Raw genomic sequence first — 27783 nt, 5'->3', positions numbered from 1 at the left:
GAAGAAACTTGGTATGGACTGGATTCAACTGGCTGAAGATAGAGTTCAGTAATGTTTTTTGTGAATATAGCAATGAAGTTTAGGGTCTAAAATTTGGAAAATTTCTCCATAAACTGTGCATCTGTCCTTTTTCTCAATGAGGATTATGCTCCATGGAGCTAGTTAAGGTTTATTATGTTACAGTATGTTTGGCATGACAGCATCCATTCTAATTAATTACTTTGACTGCACTGAGTGAAGTTGGTGCTTCATATTGCATACAGTCCATTGTTTACTTCAAGTGCTGGTATAGAAATTTGAACAGCATCAAGATCATCACTCTGATCATGGAGCAGGCCCCTTTGCAATTTCAGTAAACGTTTACCAGACTTTTAATGGTGTTGAAACCCAGAAGACAGACATCTTCATACTTGCCACTGTGAAAACCTCAAATCCTATTGAATATATTAAAATTACTATATTTAGTTCCTTAGAACACCAATTCTAGTTACTGTCACTTCTGAAGGTGCACCTCTTTTGTGATGTCATTGTTAAACGTGTAAGCTTAATAATCTGTGTTGATTATCTGGACCTGAAAACAAATTTGATTCAAACATAATTTCAGGCTTTTGAAAATTGGCAGTTATTTTATGTTCTGGAATTGAAATGATGCGTGGCTGTGATATATTTGGAAGTTGGGATTATTTTAGAAATGTAACCAGCTACTTATTTGATTACCATCAGTATTATCAAAAACACTTTGCATGATATTAATGGAATTTACTGATATTTGTTCTTGGAAGCATGAAGGTAATTAAGTTCCTGTTCTTTTCTGCTGCATACTGTTAGATACAATGGGATATTTAGATGAATGGATGACTAGACCAGAATGAGCCTTTTTATTTTCAGTCTTTGTATTTATTCTATCTTGTGAGGCAGAACTAACCAGTCAAGGAAGATGATACTTTGCTGTACTAATGTCATGTCACCAGTCATACATCAACATTTTAAATTATTGAAAGAATTTGAATGTTAGTCTGACCATACTCACACATTTCCATAGCATTAGTCAAATTGCCTTCAGCAGTAAAATCAGTCATGTATAATAAAATATGCCCTGTATAAGAAATACAATTATAGATACCAGAAAATTGTGTGCAAGGTGTTGTTTGTTACAGAAGCCAATATCTAATATGTTGAAACATTGTTTTGATAAACATTTAGGGCTACAGTTAAATTCAGATTTCATAATTAGCTTTTGATGGTAATTGGAAATTTGTCTTTGTTTCTAAATTATGCTTGTTTGCATAACCATGACTAGTGTAGGTTTAATTTAATACTGATGGGACAAAAGTCTATATAGGGAGGTAATTGTTCTTTAGGTTTTAAAGTATAAACTGTTCTTTCAATATTTGGCCAAAGCACCTAATATTAAAATTAAATGTTTATGGTTAGAATTTTCTAAGTATGCTGATGTATGCAGTTTAATGGAAGATGAAACTGATGGTGAGAAATGTAATGCAAATTAAGAACATTCTTTAGTGTGTATCATATTTGAGGTGAAGATGGAGGCAGTATGTTCCACCAAAACATCAGTAACCACTTACAAGACTACACATTGTCATAGCTGATAAGAATATACTTTCCCAGCATATGCCCCTATGATTGTGATGTAATCCTGTCTAATTGATTTTGTAGGTTCCTTTTACAACAAATTATCTGTAATTAGAACTCATAAGCATGTTGCTTGTCATACAGATACTGAAATTCTCATTTGACAAAGAATTATACATATTTAAATTAAGCCTTGCTGTTCCTCTGTGTGAGGTGAAACATAGACTAATGTAATTGCTTTGAATTTTTGTTCATAAATATTAATTGAAAAGGCAAGGCAGAATATGTCAAGCAAATTTTTAAAAAAATTCTTATCATTTACTTCTTTTTTAATTAAGCATGTCTTATATTCCACTTGATGCAGCACTAGGAGTATACAATCATTTGCTGACCCTTAATTACTGCATTATGCAAAATATATTTTTATAACAAAATAACTCTGTGGTGAAAGATTCAGTTGATCTGAAATGATAATCTGCATAAAATAAGTTCTCTTTAGATTACCTAACAAAAAAACAACACAATTGTGTCCATATAATTTGGGTATCATCTGATAGCAAGTTGGCCTGCTTTGTATGTGCATTTGTAATTGTTGGGAGATTTCCTTTCTCACTGTTTTGTATTAATTTCTTTTGCTTAATTCCAACATTTCACAATAGTAGTGTTTTGCCATTTTGAAATGCAGTCTGTTTTTGCAAGACTCAGAATGTTTGTGTATTGTGTTTGTAGTAAAAGTAACTGTATTAATAGCATTACCTTTCCTTCTGATTCCACTCTCACATTTTAGCCCTGGCTTGATTCTGTACCAATATTCAAATCTGCAACGTCATCTGCTGGAAATCTGAGTTTGTTATCCTACCATGGATTGTGCAACAAGACTGGAAATCCTTCACCTTCATTGACATACCAAGTTGGTGATGAAGATTATGACAACAATAACAACAGCTATGAAGCTGTTCAGCATCCAGAAGGAAGGCAGGAAACTGAGCCAAAAGAAAATTCTGGCCTTAGAGATCTATCAGGAATGAACATGGATGGACACCGGCTACAAAAGAAACGCAAACGATGTGGTAAATGCAAAGGCTGCACAACTGTGGGTAATTGTGGACAGTGTCCACCCTGTAACAGCACACGGACACACCAAGTGTGTCGACAGCGCAGGTGTAGCAACCTCCTGATGGAAACAGCATTGGTTGTTCCCAGTCCTGCCATCAAGAGAAGCCACATTAATGTACAGGTTGGTTTGGTTTAGGCAGGTTTGCATTGCACTGAGCTCTGTCAAGTCTGAGAAGGACTCTGAGCCTTTATATTACAGTTCAATACTTTGCAGGACTTAAGAGCGTTTTTGGTGTAAAATTTGACTTTCTCAGGCTGACTCTTGCAATGCAAGTCTGGCTTGAATCTTTGACAGCTGTGAATTCCCACACTATGCATTTCCCTATCTCATAAGCATCTTTTGTCCCTTTATAGCCAAAAAGAAGATCCAGAATATGTTTACTTTAATTATACAGTGTTTAAGAATTTTCATGGATTGCTATGTAACTTACTTGCAAATAACTTTGCAGTTTGTATTGTTAAGTATACTTAACGAATTACAAAGTATGTATTAGAATCTATAACAATTTATTGTTACACATTCTGCCTGCAGTTTCTTAAGTAGAAATATCTAACCGTACTTATTTCTGTTTTAGTAGTGTTCAGTTATTAAGTAATGAAACTTGTATTGTTGAGGTTTTGGATGTCTTGAGTAAAGTAATTAATCTGGGGAATCTAATGCTTAATACTCTGTAATGAAACTGGAGCTGTTTGAATGTTCCATGCTACAGAGAAAGAAATTACAGGATGAAACTTCTAAATTTATATTTGTATTTGTCACAGTGCAGTTTATTTAGTAGGTGACTATATATATATTATTTGAACTTAATTTATGGTGTCTTCAGGATTGTATGAATTATTTCCCACCTTATGTATTGAGTTACATGTTTATGTGGTTTCCACACATCATCTTTTCCCCCTTCAAACCAGATATCAAGATGTAATTTCTTTAAAATAAACTTGTGTCTTAGAACGTGGGAATAAAGAAAGTATTTTCTGGTATTATTGGTCAAAGGAAACCATTTCTAGAGTTTTTAAATGACTTGATAAGGTTATGACATTGTTTTTCATTTTCTTCAAGTTTTTCTTTGTTAGGCAACCATGAAAAATGTCTTATGTAAATACAGTAAATTCTAACTTCTGTGATCCTGTGTCAGAAAATGCTATTTTTGTAGTTTATTTTGGAACATTTAACAGGTAAAATTAACGTTATTGCATGAAGTGTATTACCATATGTTCCAAAAGTTGCTATTATGTTTTGAAAGCATAACCCCAGAGGTTTGCACCATTCATTTAATGGTGCTTGTGAACACAGTAACAAACCTTTGGCTTCCATAAAAGAGGGAATTTCTTGACCAACTGAGTAACTATCACTATCTCAAGGAGGACTCTGCTGAATGAAGTTAGATTAGTAAGGTATACAAGAGGAAACTGTCAAAGCATTTATTACCACAGATGTGATGCTGCTTGCACACGTTCAGACTTTGTAACATCATTTTTTTATGTGATCATCACTCCTTTAGAGGCACTTGTCCCAGTGAGAAACCAGTGCTATGAATCCCTTCATAGAGATATGCTGGTGAAAAACCTGTCATCAGCTTGTCACTGCCACATTATGATCATCATTCAAAAATTTCTGTTCCATTAGTGCTCTTTAAGGACCTGCATAACACAACAAAAAACAACATTTCTCCATAACTTAGATGAACTGGTTAATGCTGTTTCAGGAAATAATCCCTGTTTACACTGAGACACACGTGAAACCCATAAATACAAAATGCAGAGTTACTGATAGTTACTGATTTTTAAAGTGGGGTTTGGGGGAGTACTTGGCCAAGGGATGTGGGGAGAGTTATAGACCAGCAAGTAAACATGAAATACAGCATGTGAAATGAGGGTAGGAAAGAATAAAAATACGGAAATTAAATAAGAGGATAGAAGAACATGAAACTGAAGAAATTAATACTTGGGAATTATGGATGTATTCCTGACATGCAAAGAAGGTAAGAAACAGCACTTGTGAGGACTGACAGGTGACCAACAGTGAAGACTGCAGAAAAGAAATGGAAGAAATATAAAATAAATGGGGAAATAAAGGGAGGTAAGGAATAAATGGAAAGAAGAAAAATATAGGATAAATAAAGACATATCTTTGTACTTGTTGGTTTGAGAACCTGACATATCACAGGGCTTTTCATATTTGTAGTTAAAATCTCAGCCTCAGGTGAAATTTAATGCAAATGCTGAATTTGCTGTTTTAATACAAAGGATACTGTTCTGTCACTGGCCAGATTGAGAAACTCATACAGCAGTATGAAATAATCACATCTGATTAATGTCTACTGTAACTAGAGTTCATTGTTGAATATTAATGGACTGTGACATATATTCTTGCTTTTATGTACAGGTGTTCCCACTTTTATTTATTAGGAGGAAAGTGGTACCCACCTTTGTTGGACCTGCCATAATTAATGGAATATGTTCAGTGTGTCAATGCAATGTTGTAGATGGAGGGTGATCCTGAATAAAATATTTTCTTAAGATGAAAATGTTTAACTTACTAGCTTGTTTGGTGTGAAGTAATTTGTTCTATAAAGAATGAAGTTGTGCCATGGCTAGGGCGAAACAGATATTGCAAACATTTTTAACCCAAATTAATTCAGGACAATAATTTTGTTCCATCCTGTTATTACTGATGAGTGTTAATTTGGATCATGAAGAAAATACATATAACAAACTCTAGATGTCAGCAAATGATAGACTGCTGTACTTTAATAAGCCACATGCATAAGCTGCGAATAGGGAAAACTGGCGAACTCTTTTTGGGCAGAATAGGGGGACTTCTATGCATCTGTAGCATGTGTCATAAGTTCTTGTGCTAACTGCAGTGTCATTTGTATTCTGTGATTGTGAAAAGTTAATTTTTAACAATGAAAAGTGATCAAGATTATTGGATAATCATTATTACAGTTATATAAACAACTTTTAGTATAGTATGACTAGATGTTTTTCATAAAAATACATATCAATAATTTATTATTTTTGGATATGTTCCAAATGTGAAATAAAGAATAATTTTTTGGTGTTATACTTGCGGAAGAAAATTTAATCAGGGAATCCTACTTTAAGACATTTGTGCTATAATTTGTTAAAATTTTTTGTAAACAAGAATTAACTTCCACGACAACATTGGTGCTCTGTTCCCTACTTGACAATTTCTATTGAGAGAAATTGTAAAAGTAGGTAACATAGCCCAGTATAGTAAGACAAGAATGTAAAGCTGGAGACCCAGTTACAGTCCTTAGTCAAGATGATTATCATATTTCACTCAGAACAAACTGTCACATTCTATAGGATAACTTTGAAATAACATACCATACTTTTCTTAGACAACTGGAAAGTTTTGATATAAATTTTCTGCCTCAGTGTTCTGAAAGTGTGTTTTAATATTTGTCTGTTATTTTGCAGCAGAAACTTCAACAAGTGGCATCAAATGGACCAAATGGTGGAAAGCCTCCAATAGGACCTCCACCAAGCTATAGTGGAACAGTGATGGCACAGACACAAAGAAACATGGGAGCAGCTATTGGCAGAGTAGCAGCCCAATATGCAGGTTTGCTGCCCATGGCCAGGCCTACTAATATGCAGGTGAGTGGATAAAATACATTTACTGGAATAAGGGCACAATGGATAGAGTGGGAAATAAGACTCTCGTCACCAAGAGGCAAGTCATAGGGAGAAAATAATGTTATAGGAACACTGTATTGGACATTGTCTATTGTCTGAGTACATTTGATGTACAGTGTTTCGGGAGTTGGATCTTCAGTTTATTGCATTGGAAGCATGTTGTCTTTAAGCATAAACCTACAAGTTCTGTTACTGCATTCACACTGAGGGGTGATCATTCTACTTTGGAAAAGGAAGAAGCAACATTAAGAGTGTCATTAATATGAAGCAAGAAATGAATATCTGCCACAACTCATAAGTGAAATTCTCAGCCAAACCTAGAAATGTAACCCTGCCAGTCAAATGGTGCTATATAAGTAGGTGTTATCAGAAAAAATTGCAGAATTGGAGGGGGAAATGTTCAGAATATATAAATCATTCAGATTTCAGAGTACTCATCAGACCAAATCCATGAATGAAATCCAGGAAAAGACTATATACAGCATCCCACGCAAATGTGGGAAAAATATTTAGGGGAGAGAGAAAGTTCATCGAGCATCAGAATTACCAAAACCAAATGCAACACAGGATCACAAGTTTGAGAGAAATTTCCAAGTCCAAAATAGCAGAACATCCATAGGATGATGACTATAGAATGTGATGGGAGAAGGCAGAAATCATCCACAAGAAGAAAAGTGATTCATAAGGAAACTGAAATAGTATTAAGATTTGAGGTTCTCATGACAGTGAGTCTGAAGATAGTTGTCTTCTGGATTGTTGTGCTATGTGGTCTGGTAGAAGTTTGCTGAAGTTTGAGAGGTCTCTGCTGCCTCGATCATCAAGGTGATGCGACTACTCATCGCACTGATGATGGAGGCAGTAAGGACTTCTGAAATGTCAGTAAACTTCTATCAAACTACAGAGTGCAACAACCCAGAAGACAGCCATCTTGAAATAGTATTCATCAGAACAACAGAACGTCATTAGTCAACCAAGCGTAGATGTTCACTGCATATGGCTCCTTGTGCTATGGAATAGGAAAAATGGATCTAACATAACATAAATATAGTTATGACTACAATCATTTCTGGGCCACCCTGGTGGTTTTAGTGGTAAGCGGTCTAGCCTAGCGTTCGGAAGGTCTAGGTTTGATCATGACCATCATTATCATCGTCCATAAATAAACAACAACAACAACAATGATGGCAGCCAGTTGGCAGAAGACAGGACTTGAGTCAAGTACCGAAATGTTATGTTTATCAAATATGTCCAGTATAGTGTTCCTGTAATGAGTCAGGCATTGTCACAAATGTTTAGAGAATCATGAGAAAATAATGAACATGTTGTATCCCTGTATGCTGTATAGTTTCTGCTGTAAATGTTTTCTTGATATATACCAACAAACTTAAAATTACATTGGTTGTGAAATTATACCGTGGCAAGTGAATTTTGCCTTTGTCAGACCATCATCATCATCCTTACATACATCACATTTGAGTAAATCTACACAAAATCATTTTGTAATTATAAAACTATGATATGTGATGCCTTAGAAATCCTCCTGTATGTCTGAAATAATTGTAGTTTTAAATTAAAATGCATTCTGTTTCACATTTTAACAGTTTAAAAAAAATTAATACTGATAGTAATCTAAATGACAACCATTTGAAGAATTTGAATTAACATTTTATGACATCAATGTTACCAGGTTGTTTAAAACTGTTGGAATATATAAATAAGACTTATTTTAATTTGAAAGTATAATTATTTTAGATATATGTGGAGCTTTACAAAGACTGTATGTCATAATTTTATAATTACAGGATAATTATTATAGATTTAACCTTTTAAAGCCCAGTGGTAAATATGTGCACCACATTCTTTAATAATCAGTAATTGTATTTTGTATTCTTTGGCGTAATCAGGAATTATTTTCTGAAACAGCATTAACCAGGTGATCTTAGGTAAGAAGTGTTGTATTTTCTTTGAGATACAAATTTAATTCTTAAATATCATTCAGATAAGTTTCAGCTTCAGAGAGTTAACCATATGTGACACATTATAAGAAGGTGGCACTGATAAAGGCCTCATTAAAGCCAATACATATTTCTCATGGTATATTTTGACAGCCAGCATATAGTAAAATCTACCCACACATGCAAAAACTGTAGATGATACTGTGGACTCAATGGACATCATGTTTTTACATTTCAGTCTGAAAACTTTGTCTTTGTAAAACATTGTTAATAAATAATGTGTTCATTGTCATTATTTAGTAACAGTGGTTAGGTTTCTGGCAGTGGCAATATTGGATTAAACAAAAACATTCTCACTAATTTTGAATCTTATATGTAATTGTTTTATGTGGTAAATATAGAGTATGGATCGTGGTTCCTTTATCCTTCTCTTTCTTTTACCATTCTCACTGGCTGCCATACCAGTATATATCTGACCCACATCCTCAGCTTGACTCACTTCTACCAAGAGGATGAAGGCAGTATGTTCCTCTGAAATGCTGGTAACTACCTAGAAGACTATACTTTGTCACAACCCAGAAGACCACGATCCACATTTTTAATGCCATGAAAACTTTGGATCTCTGACAGTATCTCTGATAAGGGATGGCAGATGTGCTATGCTCCTGGTAAGTTAACCAGCGAAGGAAATGCACTTTGGGAGATACTCTGTATCTTGATTGGTAAGCTGTTGGTGACACAGTACATTTTGTCATCAAAAATCCTTCCTGTGTTTTGTTATGGATTAATATACAGGAAACTTAATTCCTGATTGAAGCCACTTATTTTTATGTTTAGTTATCATACCTGATTATAACAGGTTTGCATTAACCCCTCAACACCATGGGACATTTAATTTTTACACAGTTTTGGAGGCAGAGAATATTTAAATATTAAAGCTTTAAAATGCAATATTTCATTTGAACAGCAAAATATTTGAAAGAAACGATATTTTTTCCTTATAACTTTAACACTGTGTCCAGAGAAGTGCACAGAATTGACATAAGACTATTTCAGAATTACTTTTTTCACAGTATACTTTTAAGAATTATGAAGGAACGGAATTTATTACCCTATAAATTATGCTTGGTGCAGTAGTTATTTGAAGAATGTCAGACTGGAACTTTGTGTTCCAGCGCATTTCACAAAGTCTTGTAGCTAACTGCCTTCTAAATGACAGCTGATCATTTCTTTTCCCTGCGTTATTTATGTATATTATCATGGCATTCAGAATTGAGATATTCAGAAGCTTGCAAAATATACCATTTGTTCATTCACTTTCTCTCCATCAAATAGGTGTGCGGCAGTCAGCCTTTCAAGTCATCCCCACACATGCATTGATTGTAATCTAACATTGAAATGGGCTTGACTATTTCTTTGCTTTTAACTGTAACAGCCCTAGTGTCATGACTGACACATAGAAATCAGTGAAGATTTGTCTCTCCACTTTGTGACAGAAACAGGGCCAGAATGCTGTGCTATTCACCTTCTTTCAGTTTTGTGTCTCTCATTTGTCTTGAAACATTTTTTCTCTTCAGTTTAATATACTGATCCAGTCTGTCTTGTGTAGTAGTCTTCATTGTTTTGTCCAGATATGGTGAGTTACAGAAATTATACATCCACACAGTCCATCCCTGTTTCAGTACAGGCTCTGCCAGTTTCAGACTAATTGCTGTTGTTTCTTTGGTGTTGACTATGTCCTTGCCTGCATGTACAAGAAAGGACCACAAGTCTGCAGTAGTAATGTCACACAGCTCATAAGTTTTGATTCAAAATTTTTATACCATGGGAGGAAGGTACTGTCTGAAAGACAGCCTTTCAAAGTATCAGTCATTTATTTGAAACATCCTGATTTGATAAATACAGTTTCTGAAATTTGTTATTTAGATGTGAAATTATGGGGAAGAATGTTAAAAAAAAATTCTGTCCTTGAAATCTGTTGACAGTTTCAGTTTTAGTAAAATGCAAAATAATTACAGATAGTTTCTGTCTCTGCTGTTGTAATGTCTCCAAATCCTGGTGTAGAAATTACCCTTCTTGTGGAAATATGATCTTGGTAGGTAGGCCCATAAGCATAAAGGGGCCCAGTAAAACATAAATTTTCCCCTCAGTCACAGGTTTCTAGGCCCTAGCAGTTGAGCTGCTTGATAATTTATGCCCCAGTAGAAACTGCTTGGCTTATCTATTGGTCTCTTCAACAGTTTTATAAGTTCTCTGCTGCAAAATGACTCAAAAAATATCCACAATTTTTTTCACTTGTTTTGCAGCACCTTGAGGCTCAATACTACCCATGACATTTTTCCTTTGTCCCTTGTATTTGTTTGTGTCTGCCCATACAAAGTCTTAAGTAATTTAATCACTGTTACTGCCCACCACAACACCGAGAAGGGTACAGTCATCCAGTTCATTGTCAATATCATACACTGAATCTGATAAAGTTTCTTTGCATTCACTGCCAAGAAACATTAACCCACTTTATCACTCAGAATACCTGATCACTTCCTGCTAGTAGACACCAGGCTTGTACATGCTAACTGCACAACACAGGCATTTGTATACAGAATTGTAATTGTTTTGTATGTGGCTGGAAGACTTTTATTATACCTTTATGAGTCAAGATGAAGCCATAAAAAATTCCAGTTCATGTTGTAAATACTTAAGTCAAGGCAGCACTGTCTGGATCATGAAACAGTAATTGAAAACACTCAACAATTTTTGTTTTTGTTTTGATCAACAGGCAGGGAGTAAGTAGTCAATCTAAGTTTTGATTCATATTGATCTAATGCATTTAATTCATGAGAAATCCCATAGTAGAGACAGGATTTGACTGTAATGTAACATACGAAACAGTCAGGCTGAGAATTTTTTTTACAGATTTGTAATTTATGCGCCACAGGAAAATGAAAGTGTGATAAAACATATGTGAGATGAAAGCCCATAATTTTTTCCTTGATTTCATACTGAATGAACAACATTGCATAAAAAAATAACTGCTGGTTATGCTGTGAATGTTGGATGGCGTTGAGGGGTTAAAATTTGGATACTGAAGTTTCACTCATACAAAATCAAGTACAACTGTACTTTATATACAGAGGACTGACAACACATTTTTCAGAAATTGATGATAACTTCCAGTTGATGTAATGTCACTGTTGTGTTTATTTAACATTTTACTCTACTTTGATGACTGAAAAAGTTCCCTTCACATTGAGTACAATGGATCATTTTGATTGAATTTTATATAGCTCCTGACATTGATGAGAACCTTAAATGTCACATAGCACTTTGTACGTCTTGACTGTGCAGATAAATTGTATTTTACTTTGTATTGTGTAAAAATAATGTTCTAATTTTCCCCATAATGCTTATTATTATATTAATTTTATAATTCCTGTTTATTGTTGATTTTGAATTTGTACAGAATGGCATTGTCTACAGGCCACTGCAGTATACTTGGAGTACTTACAGTCTTTTTCCTCTTGTGTAATCACAACTGAGGTGGAAAACTGTAATACAACAAAGATTAGAAGGTTTGGTATATTTTCTAAAAAACAAATCCATTTTGAGTTTTTTTACGTTGTCACCAGCTCATGTACAGCCTAACCAATTCAGCAGATGTATGATTTTTATGACAGCACAGGTTTTTTGGCTGGCTACCATTTCCATAGTTTACTCATTCATGTTCAGCATTGGTACCAAACATAAATAAAGTAACTGTTGAACATTTACATGTTGCAGATTTGTTATTACAGCAACTGTTCACCTATTTTGCATTTGTATTTTAATACAAAATGAACAAAATCTCAAATTTGTTGTCTTGTTCCCGAGTTGGAGCCATGCCCCAGCGTGGATGTAACCAACATTTTGACAAGCATTATGATTCTTTGTACTGAAGATTGTAGTGGCATTGTTTTGCCAGTACATAGGTTTTACCTGACCACAGTATACAATGTGATAAATAAAAAATTTCAATCATTTTAGATGAAGTGTTTAATTAACACTGTGTGAGATGTAATTCAATCAGTAGAGAGACTGACTCTGGGCTGGGTGACTAGATTTTGTTTCTTGTTAGGCAGAATTTTTCTCTCAACCCATATTCATACATGTTGTGGGGTCCATCAAACCTCCTATATGTTTAGTACCAGAGACCCTTTTCTCAGAATAAAATTTTCAGAACATAAAGTTAACCACTTTCCTCCATGTTAGAGCAAGGCCAAAATGCATGCATCTTTACTTTCATGCCCTCTGTGTTTTGTCATGGTATGGTGATTAGACATGAGAAAATTGGTATGTGCCTTTTATCCACATTTTTGTAATTTTCAGGATGATATTATATTGATGTTCTGTATTTTTTTTGTTTTCTTTAATTTTGAATAATATAATCTTAGTAGTTCCTTTCATATTATTTTGTATTAAATTAAGATGTTCATACCAGAAATGTGCTTGTTGGCTTATGAACATAGTGTATGTATTAACACTAATGGTGAGTAAATTGTAATTGTACTTTGCAAGGAAGTGCCTGTACTTTTGTAGAAATGGCTGCTGAATGGAGTAATGTTGGTGACTGATGTGCCTATTAATACTGCAGATGCTCACTCATAAATGTGGCTGGTTGGGCTGACTCTGTGAACAATTATTTTGTGTACATGAGACATCTTGAGAATTGTTTCCTGTGTTTTTGAAACGGTTTGACTCTTTACATTGTCTTGCATGTTATTCCTAAAACATTCTTACAGGGCTTCATCTTCCTTGATTTATATTACAGACTGAATCACAATAACAAAATTCTAACTATACACGTACTGATTCTTGAAAAGACAGTATTAGAAACTGGGTACTTGAATATAACATATACCCTAATTTTGAAAGCAGGCACTTTTGTATTTGAGTAAATATGGTACATGTCCAATACAAATTGGTGCTGATTTCTAGTTATATTTTTAAGAATGTGGGTTATGTCTTTGACTGGTGAATTATACTGAACTTTGTTCAGTCATTTTTATATGGACTTCTTTTCTGGCCCCAAGGTTTTCAGTAACTTGGTCTTGGACATTTCCAGTTGTCACCTGTGTCTTTTCTGCCATGTAACACTTGCTAAATTGTGCTTTTATTAATTAAGTACCACCCCTTCAATGTGGCTAAAAATGTCTTCAGGTGAGTTTAATTAAGCTTGGTATGATAAAGTATACATAATTACAGATTTGGTAATTTATATTCTGAAGTCATCACTTAGTCTCGTAATTAGTAAAACTTTCAACTTGCATGATGGGAGTTCACATAGGATAGAGATATCTGGTAAAAATAAGAAGAAATGTAATTCTAAAGTGATTTTTATATATTTTCTGCAACTTGCCCTAATCACCTGGGACACAATTTTCTCTAGGTACTTGGCACTAGGTCAAAACAAAAAAAAACTGGTATAAAATGTGTTTGTCAATTTTCTATTAAGAACCTCAAAATGCCTGCCTGCTGTAAGTGAATGAGAGCATACAGCAAATTTTATTAAATCAGATCCATGCATAGTTTCAGCTACATACAGCTCTCCAGAGTTGATTGAAAATGCATGTAGTATTTGGACAGTTTTGTGATAATAATTGCAGTGCATTCAAATTGATTTTTTGATCAATGTTATTATGGACCTATAGTGGATGATCTATCAAAGTAAAGTTTAAAAACCTCAGTGCTATAAGTACTATAGTTCATGAAATTGTACGAAAGAAGGTGGCCCTGCAAAATATGTTTTAGATAAATTTTATTCATGCTGTTTATTGCTTTTAGGTGGATCTTGAAAAAGCAATTAAGGAAACAGAATCTCTTACTTTTGTCATATTTATGTGGCAACCAAATGACAACTATTGCATTTTGTGACAGACTTTAGTTTGGTTTGAATTATTTGAAGGACCACTTTACCTTTTGGCCTAATTGAACCCCTTTCAGTCTGATGATATTTATGAATGATTCTTGATATATGGCCCTTATATTATACAAGTATTTTCATCGGCAAGTTTCATTTACCTTTTCATATTATGATTTGTTATATGGATGTAAACACATTTTTGGTTATATCTTTCTAAGTGCGTAACTGAAAGAAATCTTCTTCTGTGGCTCTCTGGTCTGTATTCGGTCCATGACCTCCTCAATTCTCCTGTTCCATTCAGTCCTATCCTCCGCTGCCTTCTTCCAATTTCTAATCCTCAGGAGAAGTGTGGCATCCATTTGAACTGCATCCTCCCATCTGTCCCTGGGTCTTCCAACTGGATTTCTTCCTCCAACACTACCTTTGAATACCATCTTTGGAATTCGGATGTTGTCCATCCGAATCAGGTAACCTGCCCATTGAAGTCTCTTGATTTTTATAAATTGTGACAATGGTATGTCTTTATATAATTTATAGATTTCCTGATTAGTTTTTATCCTCCATTCACCTGCTTCTTGTGTTGGGCTGAAAATTTTCCTCAGGATTTTCCATAAAAAAAGATCAACTTTATCTGCCCATTTTTCACTCCTGTATGATATTATGCTATGGATGAAAGTTTTATATAATGTGATTTTTACTTTCTTAGTTATTCCTTGGAATTTTATCAGTGGTAAATCGAGAAATATGCTTTATTGGCCACTTGAATTCCGCTTTGTATTTCTATAGTTCCTCATTCTTATTTGTTATGCATACTCCCAGGTATGTGAATCTTTGCACCACTTCTGTTTCATGTTCCTTGATCTTTATATGATGGTCTAATGATCTCCTTCTTGTTTGTATTAAGGTTTTTGTTTTCCTTGTGTTAATTTGTAATCCAACTTCTTTTCCTTTCTTGCCTAGCACTTCAACTACTTCTTTGACTGATCTTAATGATCTTCGCAAAATATTTATGTTATCCGCATACCCTACTATTTGTACCATTTTATATTCCAAAGTGCGTTTGGTGTCTACTGCTAGTTTTCTAATTACATGCTCAAGGGCAAGATTAAAGAGAAGTGGTGCTAAACTGTCTCCTTGCTTGAGGCCTTGATTTATTGTAAGGCTGTCTCCCAGTTGATTTTGTATCTTCACATGTGCTTTAGTGTCTTCCATCGTCATATTTGTAAGTCTTATTAGTTTCCCAGGTATCTTGAATTGGTGCATTATAAGGCTGATTCTAGTTCTATCTATGGAATCATATGCTTGTTGGAAGTCTACAAATATCTGTGTTATCTCTATGTTTCCTTCCCAGCATTTTTCTAGTATTTGCTTTACAGTATATATTTGATCAATGGTAGACCTGCCTCTCCTAAATCCGGCCTGATATTCTCCGATATTCTCTTCGGCATATGGCTGTAGCCTATCTTTCAGTATGTTTGTAAACATTTTGTATGCCACACATAACAGCGATATCCCTCTGTAGTTTTCACATTTTTGTTTATCTCCTTTCTTGTATATAGGCCATATTATGCTCTTCTTCCAATCTTCTGGCATTTGTTCTAAATTCCATATTTTGTTTATAAGGTGGTGCAGCACTGTTATTAACATACCTCCTCCATATTTCCAGATTTCAGCTGGTATCAAATCTATACCCGGCGCTGTATTATTTTTTAATTTGTGAAGCGTTTCTTTAACTTCTGTTAGTGTGGGTGCTTGCTGTTCTTCTGTATCTTCTATATCATGTCAGATTGTTAATCCTTCACCTGTCTCTGATTCAATTCCTCCCGTTTCCAAAATATTGAGTGCTTGTTCAAAATATTCTGTCCATCTGGATAAGATTTGTTTTCCATTTCCTAACAGCTCTCCTTTCCTGCCGTTGCAGATATTAGTTCTTGGTTTAAACCCTTCTTTTATATTCTTTATTTCTTTGTACGCCATATATGTGTTACCTATTCTAAGTTTCTCATTAATTTGACTTAATTTCTCTGTCATGTGTTTCCTTTTCTTCCTGCGACAAGTGTTTTGAGCTTTCTTATTCAGTTCTTATAATTCTTGTTTCTTTTTTCTGGTTGGGCATGCTAAATCTTGTTGATAAGCTTTATCTCTTTCTTGAATGTCTTCTCGGCATTCTTCATCAAACCATTCTTTCTTTTTATTAAATTGTGCTGTCCTGAGTGTGACCTTTGCTGTTTCTTCAACACTCTCTTTAAGTCTTCCCCATATTTCCTCAGTACCCTTATCATTTGTTATATCTTGTGGTTGTTGCAATCCCATGCTTTCCAGTTTTCCTTCTAAATTGGTTACGAAGGTTTTCCTGGTCTTCTTATCTTCTAGCTTACTAATATTTACTTTTTGCACTGCCTCTGTACCATTCTTTGGAAGTCTCAATATACTTCCTCTGAAGACTGTTTTAACTAAATAGTGGTTCGTCCCACAACTTGCTCCTCTGTATGTTCGGACATTTATTACACTTGTACCTCTTCTCTTGTCTATTAACACATGATCAATTTGGTTGTTGGTTATTCCATCTGGTGATCTCCATGTATATTTATGTATTTGTTTCCTAGGGAAGAAAGTAGAGCTGATTATCATGTTTTTACTAGTGGCTAAGTCAATGAATCTTTGGCCATTATCATTGGATGTGTCATGTAGACTTTGTTTCCCTATTGTCTCCTTGGTATATTTCTTCCTTACCAATCTGTGCATTTAGGTCGCCCACCATCATTTTGGCATCATTATATGGTGTGCTGTCTATTATCTGCTCCAGTTTATTATAAAACGTTTCTTTTATTGCTTCATCCTTATCCTCTGTAGGTGCATACACATTTATGATAGACAGGTTACACAACTTGGTTCTAATCGTTATTTTGCATAGTCTTTCATCTATGGGTTGGAATTCCATCACATTTCCTTTAAATCTTTTGTCCACTATGAAGGCTACCCTTGCCTCTCTATTTCCTTTCTTCTTACCACTGCTATAGATAGTGTGTGTTTTTGTGTCCCATATTTCCTCACTTGTCCATCTTGTTTCTTGTACCACTGTTATGTGTACTCTATATTTAGTTAATTGATCTGTAAATACTCACAATGCTCCTGCTTTAAGAAGGGTTCTAACATTCCACGTACCAATCTCAATATCCTTATCTTTTCGCTTAATTCGTCTTCTGTTAGGTCCGTCTGTCCGAGGCTTTGATTGAGGTTTCAAAACATATTCCTTTTTACAGTGCAAGGTTGTTAGCCTTGCGACCAACCCCACAACCTGGAGGGCCAGGGTACCTGTCTTAGTCTGACCTCTCCCCCTTGATCAATCTGGCTAGGGAGGCCCTACCAGTAGCTATGCTACCACCAGCATAGCTCTTGGGATCACTGAGGTACTCAAGCCCCACCACCACAACAAGGTAACTGAAAGAAATATGCCAAACAAAAGTTGTGGGTATCTATAAAATATACGTATTATGTCGTGTAGTATTTTTACAAAATTTACCAGTTTCAAGAAGGTCACTATTATAAAATCTTGTGTATGAAATATGTACCATCAGAATTGTTATCCAAGCTTCTGTATTTCAATCACTATTTCCACCAGCTGATCAAGACTCTAAAATTACCCTGTGAACTATTAGGAATCATAAGTGAGCCATTTCTGTTAAGGACTGTAGTTATAAATGATAAGATTGGAAATGTGTATGCAAAAGTTTCAAAGGCATTCTTTATACCATATCCTGTTGGTGTGATATCAAGTAGTCTACATGGACACTAATGGGTAGCAGTAGCATATATTATATATTGTCACTGACAGAGTGTATTACAGTATATGTGTATCTTGTAAGACCAGTGATGTGTGGCAACACAATCTTGTCAGTTGAAAGATATGATAAGTTGTGCCCATAAGATATTTTTCTTGCTTAGAGTTCTGTCTGTATGAGCCCTTGTATTGATTTCCTCAACATCTACTGAAATTTTTCTTTTTGGGAAATGGTTGCATATACACAGCAGAGAGGCATTATGTGTAAATGAGATGCACCTTTTAATGGCCACCAGCTACAATGTATTTGAGATAATAAGTCGTCAAATACTTCAGGACTTCATGAATACACATATATGCAATATGTTTGTTTTCTTGGATTCCGGGTAGCTCCATCAGTAATAATGGGTGCAGCAGAGGAAATGCATGTTTTTCAAATGGCTAGTACTTGGCAAGGAGGAGGGTGGGGGATTTCTGCCCCCTTGCTAGTAGACAGCTTAAATGATGCTGTTACAGTAGCCATGGCACCGTGGACCTGCGAGCATTGGGCGTTTGTCGTTGAAAATTATATCAAAAGTGGTGAATCCGTGGCCGCCTTGCTCCTCTGACCTGTCCGTATGTGACTATTTTGTGGGGTTACCTCAAATCAAAGGTCTACAGAAACAAACCACGCACCATCCAGGAACTGAAAGATTCCATTTGCCAGGAAATCGCTACTGTGGGGGAAGAAATGTTGGGAAGAGCAATGCAGAATTTCGAGGAGAGGCTGCAAGAGTACGTGCAGAAGGAAGGGCGTTATTTTTCGGAAGTAATTCAAAACTTTCAACAAAAACTGCATATTAAAACCTTTCTTTTTGTGTAATTAAAAATTTTTTAACTTGAAAATCAATTGAGTTATTGTTATTTGAAAAACATGCTCTGCCGCACCCTGTATTACTGCCTGCACACACTGGATGACCAGTCTTAATTATGGACTGGCTCTGGGACCCAATAGGACAGGGGATCTTTTCTTGGACTTTAAGTCACTAGAGCAGCGTTTCTCAACCTTTTAACCCTTGCAGAACCCTTGAAATAATATTCATGTCTCAGGGAACCCCTACATAAAAATTATTATATATCATTATTAATATCTTTCTTTCTCTTTTATAAACTTAAAGTTCATGAGGGAAACATCATATATTTGTTCTGATAACTGGTTTAAGCAAAAAATAACTTCCGTTTTTCTCAAGTTTATTGACAATACAAAAAAACTGAGGTCAAACTGCCTGTTCAAAAGACCTCATATGGAGGTTTTCATTCACACAAAAAATTAACCCCATATCTGTGTGTGTGTGTATATGTATGTGTGTGTGTGTGTGTGTGTATATATATAAACCAATATCTTATATAACACATATAAACAGAATGAAAACAGATAATAACTACTACAATAACTTAATTGTTTATTGACAGTGTTGAAAAGGCATAAGATAAATCAAGGTAAAATGTCATATGAACAAATATGTCTCAAGGAAAGATATTTTTGAAGCCAATTTAGATAATAAAATTTACTTTTCTAATGTGAAACCTGTGCTTGTCTTTTGGTACACAAATACTTAATTCGGGGTCGACCTTTGGATAAACAGACGAGGATTTCATCTTCAACTGAAAGGAGACGATTTCTGTCTTTGTTGTTGATACTTGTTAAATAAGATAAAGCTTGCTCACACATGTAAGAGGTTGAGAACTGCAGAAATATATTTATTGCTTTCCTATGAATGGCACGATGCTCTTCTTTCACAGAAATCCAGAACTTGTCCAGGGATAGGTCAGTAAATCTCATCTTGAGTGTATGATCAGATTGCAGCCCACAAAGTTCTTCCTCTTCTCTTAAAGTCAAGTTCTCAGGATGAGCAGAAGATTCAGAGTATGGATCCCTCACCCAATCACACACTTGTGTTGAAAGGGAAGGAAAATAATGTTTGATTTTGATCAACAGTTCTTCCAGGTGGGATTTAATAAGACTTGAAATTTGCTGATATCCTTCTTTACTTTTAAGCCCCACCAGTAATTGAAACATCTCAAGATTCCCTTTTGCAACATGATTTTTCCAAAGATTCAGTCTTCTTTTAAATCCAAGAATCTTGTCACTTGAAGTTAATATAATTTCTCCAGGGCCTTGCAGTGACTTGTTCAGCTGATTCATGTGATGCAAAATGTCTGTTAAGTAGGCTAGTCTCTGCAACCATTTTTCATCTTCAGTGCACTTGGCAAAATGTTGCTTATTGCTTTTTTGAAAGTATTCCTGCAATTCATCTTTTAGCTCAAACACCCTATTTAGAATTCTTCCTCTACTCAGCCACCAGATTTCTGCATGTAGCAAGAGATTTATGTGCTCTTTGTACAGGTTTCCACACAGCTTTTTAACCAGTGTGGAGTGAACTGGTCTTTGTTTAATAAAGTTAACCATTTTTTCAATTCATCTCCAAGAGGTATTGAAATCAGCACCTCTCTGTGAAGAAAGCAGTGTGTTGATTCAACATCAGCATTTTCTTGTTTTACGTGAGAAACAAAACCTCTTATGGAGCCAACCATGGATGGGGCACCGTCAATACAGATGCCAACACAGTTTTTCCAGGAGAATCTTTTGTTTCCAGATATGGGGACAAAACATTGAATATATCTATTCCTTTGCTTGTCTCAGACAATTCTTTGCAACAGAAAAAGTTTTCTTGAATTTCACCCTCATTGAAAAATCTTACAAAAGCTACAATGTGACATTTATTGGTAAAATATGTTGACCCATCAACCTGGATAGAAAAACTGCTATTTTTCAGTTTATTACACAAAACCTCTTCAGCATCATGTGACATGTCATCGATACGTCGACTTATTGTACTGTTTGAAAGTGGAACATTTTCAATTTCTCGTACCTCATCTTGTCCCAGCATTTTACCCACTATAATTTTACATGCTGGCATTATTAGGTTCTCACCAACTGTGTGACTTTTCCTTTTCTGTGCAATAATTTCTGCTACCAAATAACTTGCTTCTTGAGCCTTTTAACTGACACTGAATTTATTAAGCTGTACTCTGTTTATTTTTAGATTCCAATAGCATTATAAAATAATCAGCACTTTTATTTTTCATATGACTGTGATTTGTCGTGAAGTGTCTTTTCAATTTTGCTGGAGCCATTGCTGCATTTGAAAATTGTTTGCCACAGATGAGGCACAATGGAATAGGACAACCTGGATCACCAGTCCATGTAAAGCCCATTGATAAGCAACTTTCATTGTAAAGACAAACCTTTTTTGTGCACTAGTGCAGTGAAATTTGTCAGGAGATTGCAATTCTTCATCACTAGCCTCTTCAGAATTGTCTGGATGTTTCCTCTTCAAAAATCGCCACATTGCACGGTCAGACATTTCTCTAAAATAAAAAAAAAAAAAAATGTAAAAAAGAAGATAAATAAATTGATAAATAAAATTTAAACAAAACAAACTGAAGCAAATAAAGGCAAACAGAAGAATTAATTTTGGAAGACAGAGAGAGAGAACACACACACAAATTTCTCATAAATTAACAAAAATAATCATAAACATACTTAAATTTTTAAAATTCATATAACCAGATAACATCCCTAAATGATGGGTAAAATTTACTAAATAACCTGGGTGAATGAGGGGCTGTACCTGCACGCCAGAAAGCACAGACAGGACTGATGGCGACCATGCATGCGTCCTGTACTCGACTGAGTCACTTGATGATACGTGAATCCGCCACATACAGCTCCTGGTTTCACACTGGCGCCGTATGGATATCGCTAAATATATTTCCTATGATTATTATACTTCTAAATGATATAACAGATTGAAGACTTTATTATAATACCCAAGAATTTTCCAAGAATATGATGTACGTGTATAGTAAAATGACGAATATGAAATTAAACACAAAAATGACTCAAAAATACATTTACATATGATTAGCCTATTCATCACTATTTCTCGCGGAACCCCTAGTGATTTCTCGTGGAACCCCATAGTTCCGCGGAACCCCAGTTGAGATACGCTGCACTAGAGCATTAAACTGTTCCCTTCCCTCCATTGAATTTTTAAGTTAAGACTGAATGTAGCTTTATTACCATTCCTCCTACGTGCCTTAACTTTTGGTACTTAGGTGCAGGGACTCCTTTACTATTTTTGATATATTGTACACTTCGACTTATATGGCTCCACTTAAAGAAGATTTCTAGATTGAAGACATTTTTTGAATGCCTCATATGCAATATTACTTGCCATTTGGCATGGAAGTTTTTGTGTTTTGGTTTGTACATAACATAATGTTCCTCGAGTCCAGTTCTGCCATAAGACCACAGCTTTGAATCTATGAACATACTGACTACTCTTAAAACTGTGCATTAATTTAATGCATGTGCAAGTATATTATATCTTTTGTTGGTAATGATACAATTTACTTTATAATTAGCACATTAGTTTCTTTTTATTTTTATTTATTTATCTTTTTTTTAAATTTTGGTACATTGGTGCATGTGTTCCAGGTTTCAGGGTACACTTTCTCTCAGCCTTCTACTACGGCTTCGGCTAGTTTGACGACATCAACTACTGGTAATTTTGACTTTCTCTCTCCATTGATACTTGTTGGCAGAGCCAGTACTGGTAGAGTAGTGGGGTGGGGGATTAATGCAAACTGTAAAACTTTATCATGACAAGTTGATGGTGTTTCTTGCATTATTCTTTTGAACAGTCCAGCATATGTATCTGAGACCAATGTTGCAGGCAGGATAAGATGAACTCTTTTGGTAGTGTTTCCTTGCAGACTGGAATTGTTGGTACAAGTGACAACTGTATTGTACCTTTATTACAGGGCCAATTTAAAATTACTAGTGTTGGCACAGTCGTTTCAAAAATCCAAACCAGGCTGTCAAGTTAGCATATATACAAATGGGGTTAAAGATAGAAATTCATCTCTGTTTTTTGATATTGTTAATCTTGATATTGGCAATACTGGAGTTCCAGTGTTTGGAGGTACTTCACCAAACTCTTATCTTAATGATAATGTTGCTAATGAACAGAATCTTAATGTGATCCCTCCGAACTTACTCATAATGGTTACCCAGCAGCCAGTGGTCCCCATTATTTTTTATCAGTCATAGGTTTTCACTCTATAATTCATCATGCCATTTGCTAGAGTTACGATTGTTCTGTAGCCAGTCAGTGTGAGGGTACTAACACTTTTTAGAATTATATTTGTGTGTTACTATATGAAATAATAATGTGACAGATGTTTTAGCTTAGATAAAGCTTGTAGCTTTCAAGGCAACACATATAAGTATACAGTCATTTTGGTCCAGAAGACCCGCATATTTCTGCATCTACATATTGGTAAAATTTTAGTTATGACACAGTATTTTTTATTTTCTTAATGAAGATGGCTGTCTTCTGGGTTATAGCACCATGTAGTCTGGTAGAAGTCTACCAATGTTTCAGAGGTCCTTGCTACCTCCATAGTGAGTCCTGAAGATGGTGGTCTTTGTACTCACTGCAGTGAGAACCTCTAATCCTAATTATGACTGTACATTTACATTTTGAGTTCTGTTATTCCTCCTCTTTTGTGTAATACTCTAACCTTCTTAATGCTGGTTTTATTTAAATCATCTTTTTCTGTCAGTATGTTTTCATGGTGACATACTTTATATTGCTGAAAAGCTATGAAGATGTAAGAGGAGAAGTTTATTTTACTTATTTTCTTTGGTGCTTGATTATTCTAGTATGATATATAACCAAGATGTCTTATGTGCAGCATTTAAAGGGTTGACATATGGCATCTGACTTTATACTGCTTATATTTTCTGCCTGATACGTATATAAAATATATTTTTCTATTACATTTGCTCAAATTTTGTATTAATCTTTAATCTCTAAAATTTTATTATTTTGTTTTATGTAACTAAATAATTAACTAATTGATTAACCAACCAACCAACCAACTAACTAACTGTTTGAAGCAAAGTCTTTCTTGAGAAGCTGATAGTGTGCTCAGCCAGTCATGAAATTTCTCACTTTTTATGGAATCTGAAGTTTCAATACCTTGTTCACAAGATCCCACCACCAGTCTGTATCTATCCTGAATCAAAAGAATGTAATCCACACCCTGATGCTTTGTTTTCCTGAACTTTATTTGAATATTATCCTTCTATCTATGCCTAGATCTTCCAAGTGGTTCTTACCTTTATTCTTTCAAACCAGTTATGTATCTCCCCATACATACTACATGCCATTCCCAGCTCAACCCCCTTAATTTGATGATCCAAGTAGTTAGTAAAGAGTATAAGTAATGGAGCTCCTCCTAATGCAATTTTCTCTTGCCTTTTTCTAATTTATTTCTCATGGGTTTAAATATTCTCCTGAGAACCCTGTTGTCAAACACCCTTAATCAGTGTTATTCCCTAAATATGAGGGACCAAGCTTCACATCCATGTAGAACAACTGGTAAAATTAACATTTTGTGTATTTTAATCTTTATGTTTTAGACAGTAGACAGGAAAACAAAAGTAGCTGAACTGCATGGTAGCAAGCATTGCCCAAATTATACCTCTTCTTAATTTCTTCTATCTTACCAAATATTATAGTTATGTTTTCTTTACCTGTCTTCCCCATTTAGCATCTTTATCTGTCTTTCTTTAGGCTATCTTAGAAACTCACTCTATGGTGCAGGTTATTCTTTAAAAAGTTGGTTGTATCTGGCTTCCCAAAGAATAGCCCACATTCTTTGTGGAACCTGTAGGTCAACACCATGTTTACAAAAACCCATGACCGGTTTCTTATCACGAGTTAGTTGCATCCAGTTTACTCCATCGATTCTTATCTCCCTAAGGTCCATCTGAATGTTATTCTCCCACCTCTGCCTGGGTCTTCCCAGCTCCCTTCTGGCCTCCCAACCAGTACCTTGTAACCCCTCCCCTCACCCACGTGTTCCAAATGTCCCATCCACTTCATCCTCCATTAATAATAAAAGCACACATTAAATATACACTCTTGAAATGTGATATGTTGGTGAACAGGACCTTTTGGCTTATCGGTTTAAATACATAAATAGCAATTTCTCACAGACATGATAGTAATTTTGGCCAATGTTGCCAAACGTTGTGGTCAAGTGGTTAACTCTCATGCTTTGTATTTAAAAACTGCGCTGTTCCAATGTTATAAAAAAATTTCTGAAAAATGATTTGAAATGTTTCTGTCTGTTGAAAGTATAATTTGTGCTGCTGAAAAGTTCTTGGGTTATACATTTTGTAGTTTTACCAGTGCCAAATTTCTTTTCTGCTTCTGATGTATGTACTAATGACACAGCACATCTCATAATGCAGAGAAGTACTTCACCTGCATTCAGTGGAGACCATCACACGTTGAAAACAAAGAGTATTCATTTTTGCTGTTCTAAGTAATGGAGTTAAGGACATTTGAATTTACTGAGACAAGAATTTTTAAATGGGGAAGATAACAATGAGCAGATAGACAACACTATTGAGAAGACAACACATGTTTATTTGATGAATAACTAGAGCTAGATTAGTGTAATGTGTTGTGTGTTCTACTGAAGTTTTTAAAGTATGCACGTATACTAACAAAGGATATGTGGATAGATATTCATTTACTTTATGGATTCTGCAGTGAGAATGCTGCAGCAGCTGTCTGACAATATAAGAGATGATTCCAAAATTGACATACACCTTTAGATGCTTTCACAGGTGTTAGGAAGAAAGGTAACTTTCCAAAGCAATGCCTTTAGCATCCAGTTCAGCAAACAGTTAATGTGGGAGAGGACACACCCTGATGGTCAAGCCACCAGTGTTTGTTGAATGTCTCTGTAAATCCACAAACTGCAAATGAGGAGAACTCTTAACTTTCTTGGTTATTATCTATTTCATCAGCAGATTGTTCAAGCCCTTCAACTTGAAGATTGGCCTGCACATATGGAGTTTTGAAGATTATTCAAAAGGAAATGTTAATTCCTTGTCTCTTGTGAGGCAGTATTCTTGAGGGATGGTATAATGAACCATAGATATTCTCACTTGTGAACGTATTGGACCAGTGTTTGAACAGAACCTAACTGCAGAGACGTACTGAAGCTTGAAGATGGCTGTTGTCTCAGTTGTTGTGCCATGATAATGGGGGCAGCAATCACTTTTGAAACATCAGTAAGCTTCTACCAGACTACAGTTACAACAACCCACCTTCAAACTCACTGCCATTGAGAGCCAGAAATCTCACGTACCTATGCTCCCTTGAAGACTCTCTACAAGAACTGCTGGAAGGTGTGCTGCTTGATGTAAGAGTGTGTGCTTTCAGCACATTGGTGCTCCAGCACACTTTTCAAGTTGTGTTATATAGTTTTTGAACCAGTGCTTTGAAGGTCACTGGGTCAGCCAGGGAGGATCACAAATCTGGCCACTGAGGTTGCTGGATATGGTGCCTTTGGGCAGCATATGAAAAGCCTTATGAAAAGAAATCATAATATTTGCAGAATTAACTGGTTTCATCTTCAATTGTGCTATGCAGATCAGAAATGATTACACCATTCTATGCAGAGCAAGTAGTTCTGTTTTATAGAGATTGAGAGTTTGCCTAAAAGAAGGTGGTTGGTACTTGAGCAGTTACTGTAATAAGTTACAACATTAATAACAAATGTAAAACAATGCACAGTAAATTTTGCCAGTATTGATACTTATAATGACCTTCCCTGAATGTGCATCATGGACACCCTGCATAGGCAGCGTTATCATTTAAAATGCTATTTTGTAAAAACTCATGGAAAATCAAATGTAGAGAGATTCTGTGATGAAGAAATGTTAATGAAATCTGCCATTGGTAACTGATCTTGTTAGATACTGTCTGCTATTATAATTTTTAGGCAAGACAGTGAAGTTCAGAATAGGATGAAGCATATTCTGAAAGTGAAACACAAGTTCACATAATTATGACTGATTCCACCAAGAACATTAATTTTAGAGTTTAAAATTTACAGTCACACATTTCCACTTTGTGCTTTTTGTTGCAAAAACTAAATGTTCCAAAACATAAACATTAAGTCAGTCATTTGGTTACATAATCATTCCCATTTTATGAATTAAATTTTAGATTTCTTATATTACATAGTTATGAAATTAATTACATTTATATTATTTAAAATTTTGTTTTGAGGTGTGTGATTGTATTGATATTGCATTTACTTGATTGTTAGTATTTATTTTACCCACACAATTGACATGAATCATGCTAACATACATTTTTATGTTTATAATTAACAAAATTTTAGTTTTGTATACAGTAATTTCTGGTTAATTGGGCCATTGATTAATCAGGGCAGTCGTTTATTTGGGATGAATATTAAAGAACAGACCTTTTTAACTTTTTACGTGGAACTCCACATAATTGGGGCAGCCGCTTGATTGGGCCAAAGTGTTCCTGATGTGTCCCAATTAACCGGAATCCATTGTATATAGCTAGGCAGGCCGCAGAACTCTGTTTTTGAAAACTATTCCAAGAAATGTGTGAAATTAATCTCAAAGTATGCACAGTTTTTGCTTTGAGAGATTCAGGTTATTATTCAATCTTATCACGTATTTCTAACCAGTTATTTTTAATAACCTAAAATTATATATGCTCCTTGTGTTGTATTTTCGAGACACACTGGAATGAAAACTGGTATTTTATGTCATTAGCAGATTGTAATGGTACAGTAGTTTTCTAAATGTTTCTTTGGGGCTAATG

General features: G+C 35.1%; 1 protein-coding gene across 1 annotated transcript in view; it reads left to right on the top strand.

Annotated features, from left to right (window-relative positions):
- Positions 1 to 783: 783 nt before the first annotated feature.
- LOC147871738 (uncharacterized) overlaps positions 784 to 27783 on the top strand; it is a 37008-nt gene continuing 10008 nt past the window's right edge. Inside the window, exons 1-4 of the mRNA XM_087360168.1 lie at positions 784 to 789; positions 2381 to 2830; positions 6157 to 6336; positions 22551 to 22617. Coding sequence (XP_087216294.1) covers positions 784 to 789; positions 2381 to 2830; positions 6157 to 6336; positions 22551 to 22617 — 703 coding nt within the window. The remainder of the gene's footprint in view (positions 790 to 2380; positions 2831 to 6156; positions 6337 to 22550; positions 22618 to 27783) is intronic.

The sequence above is a fragment of the Zootermopsis nevadensis genome, unplaced genomic scaffold (assembly GCF_977971745.1).
Source record: "Zootermopsis nevadensis isolate Lab colony 2312 unplaced genomic scaffold, Znev_1.0 Znev_ptg000040l, whole genome shotgun sequence".
NCBI lineage: Eukaryota > Metazoa > Arthropoda > Insecta > Blattodea > Termopsidae > Zootermopsis > Zootermopsis nevadensis.
Note: the sequence above shows the minus strand (reverse complement) of the source record. Positions and strands in the feature narration are given on the sequence as shown.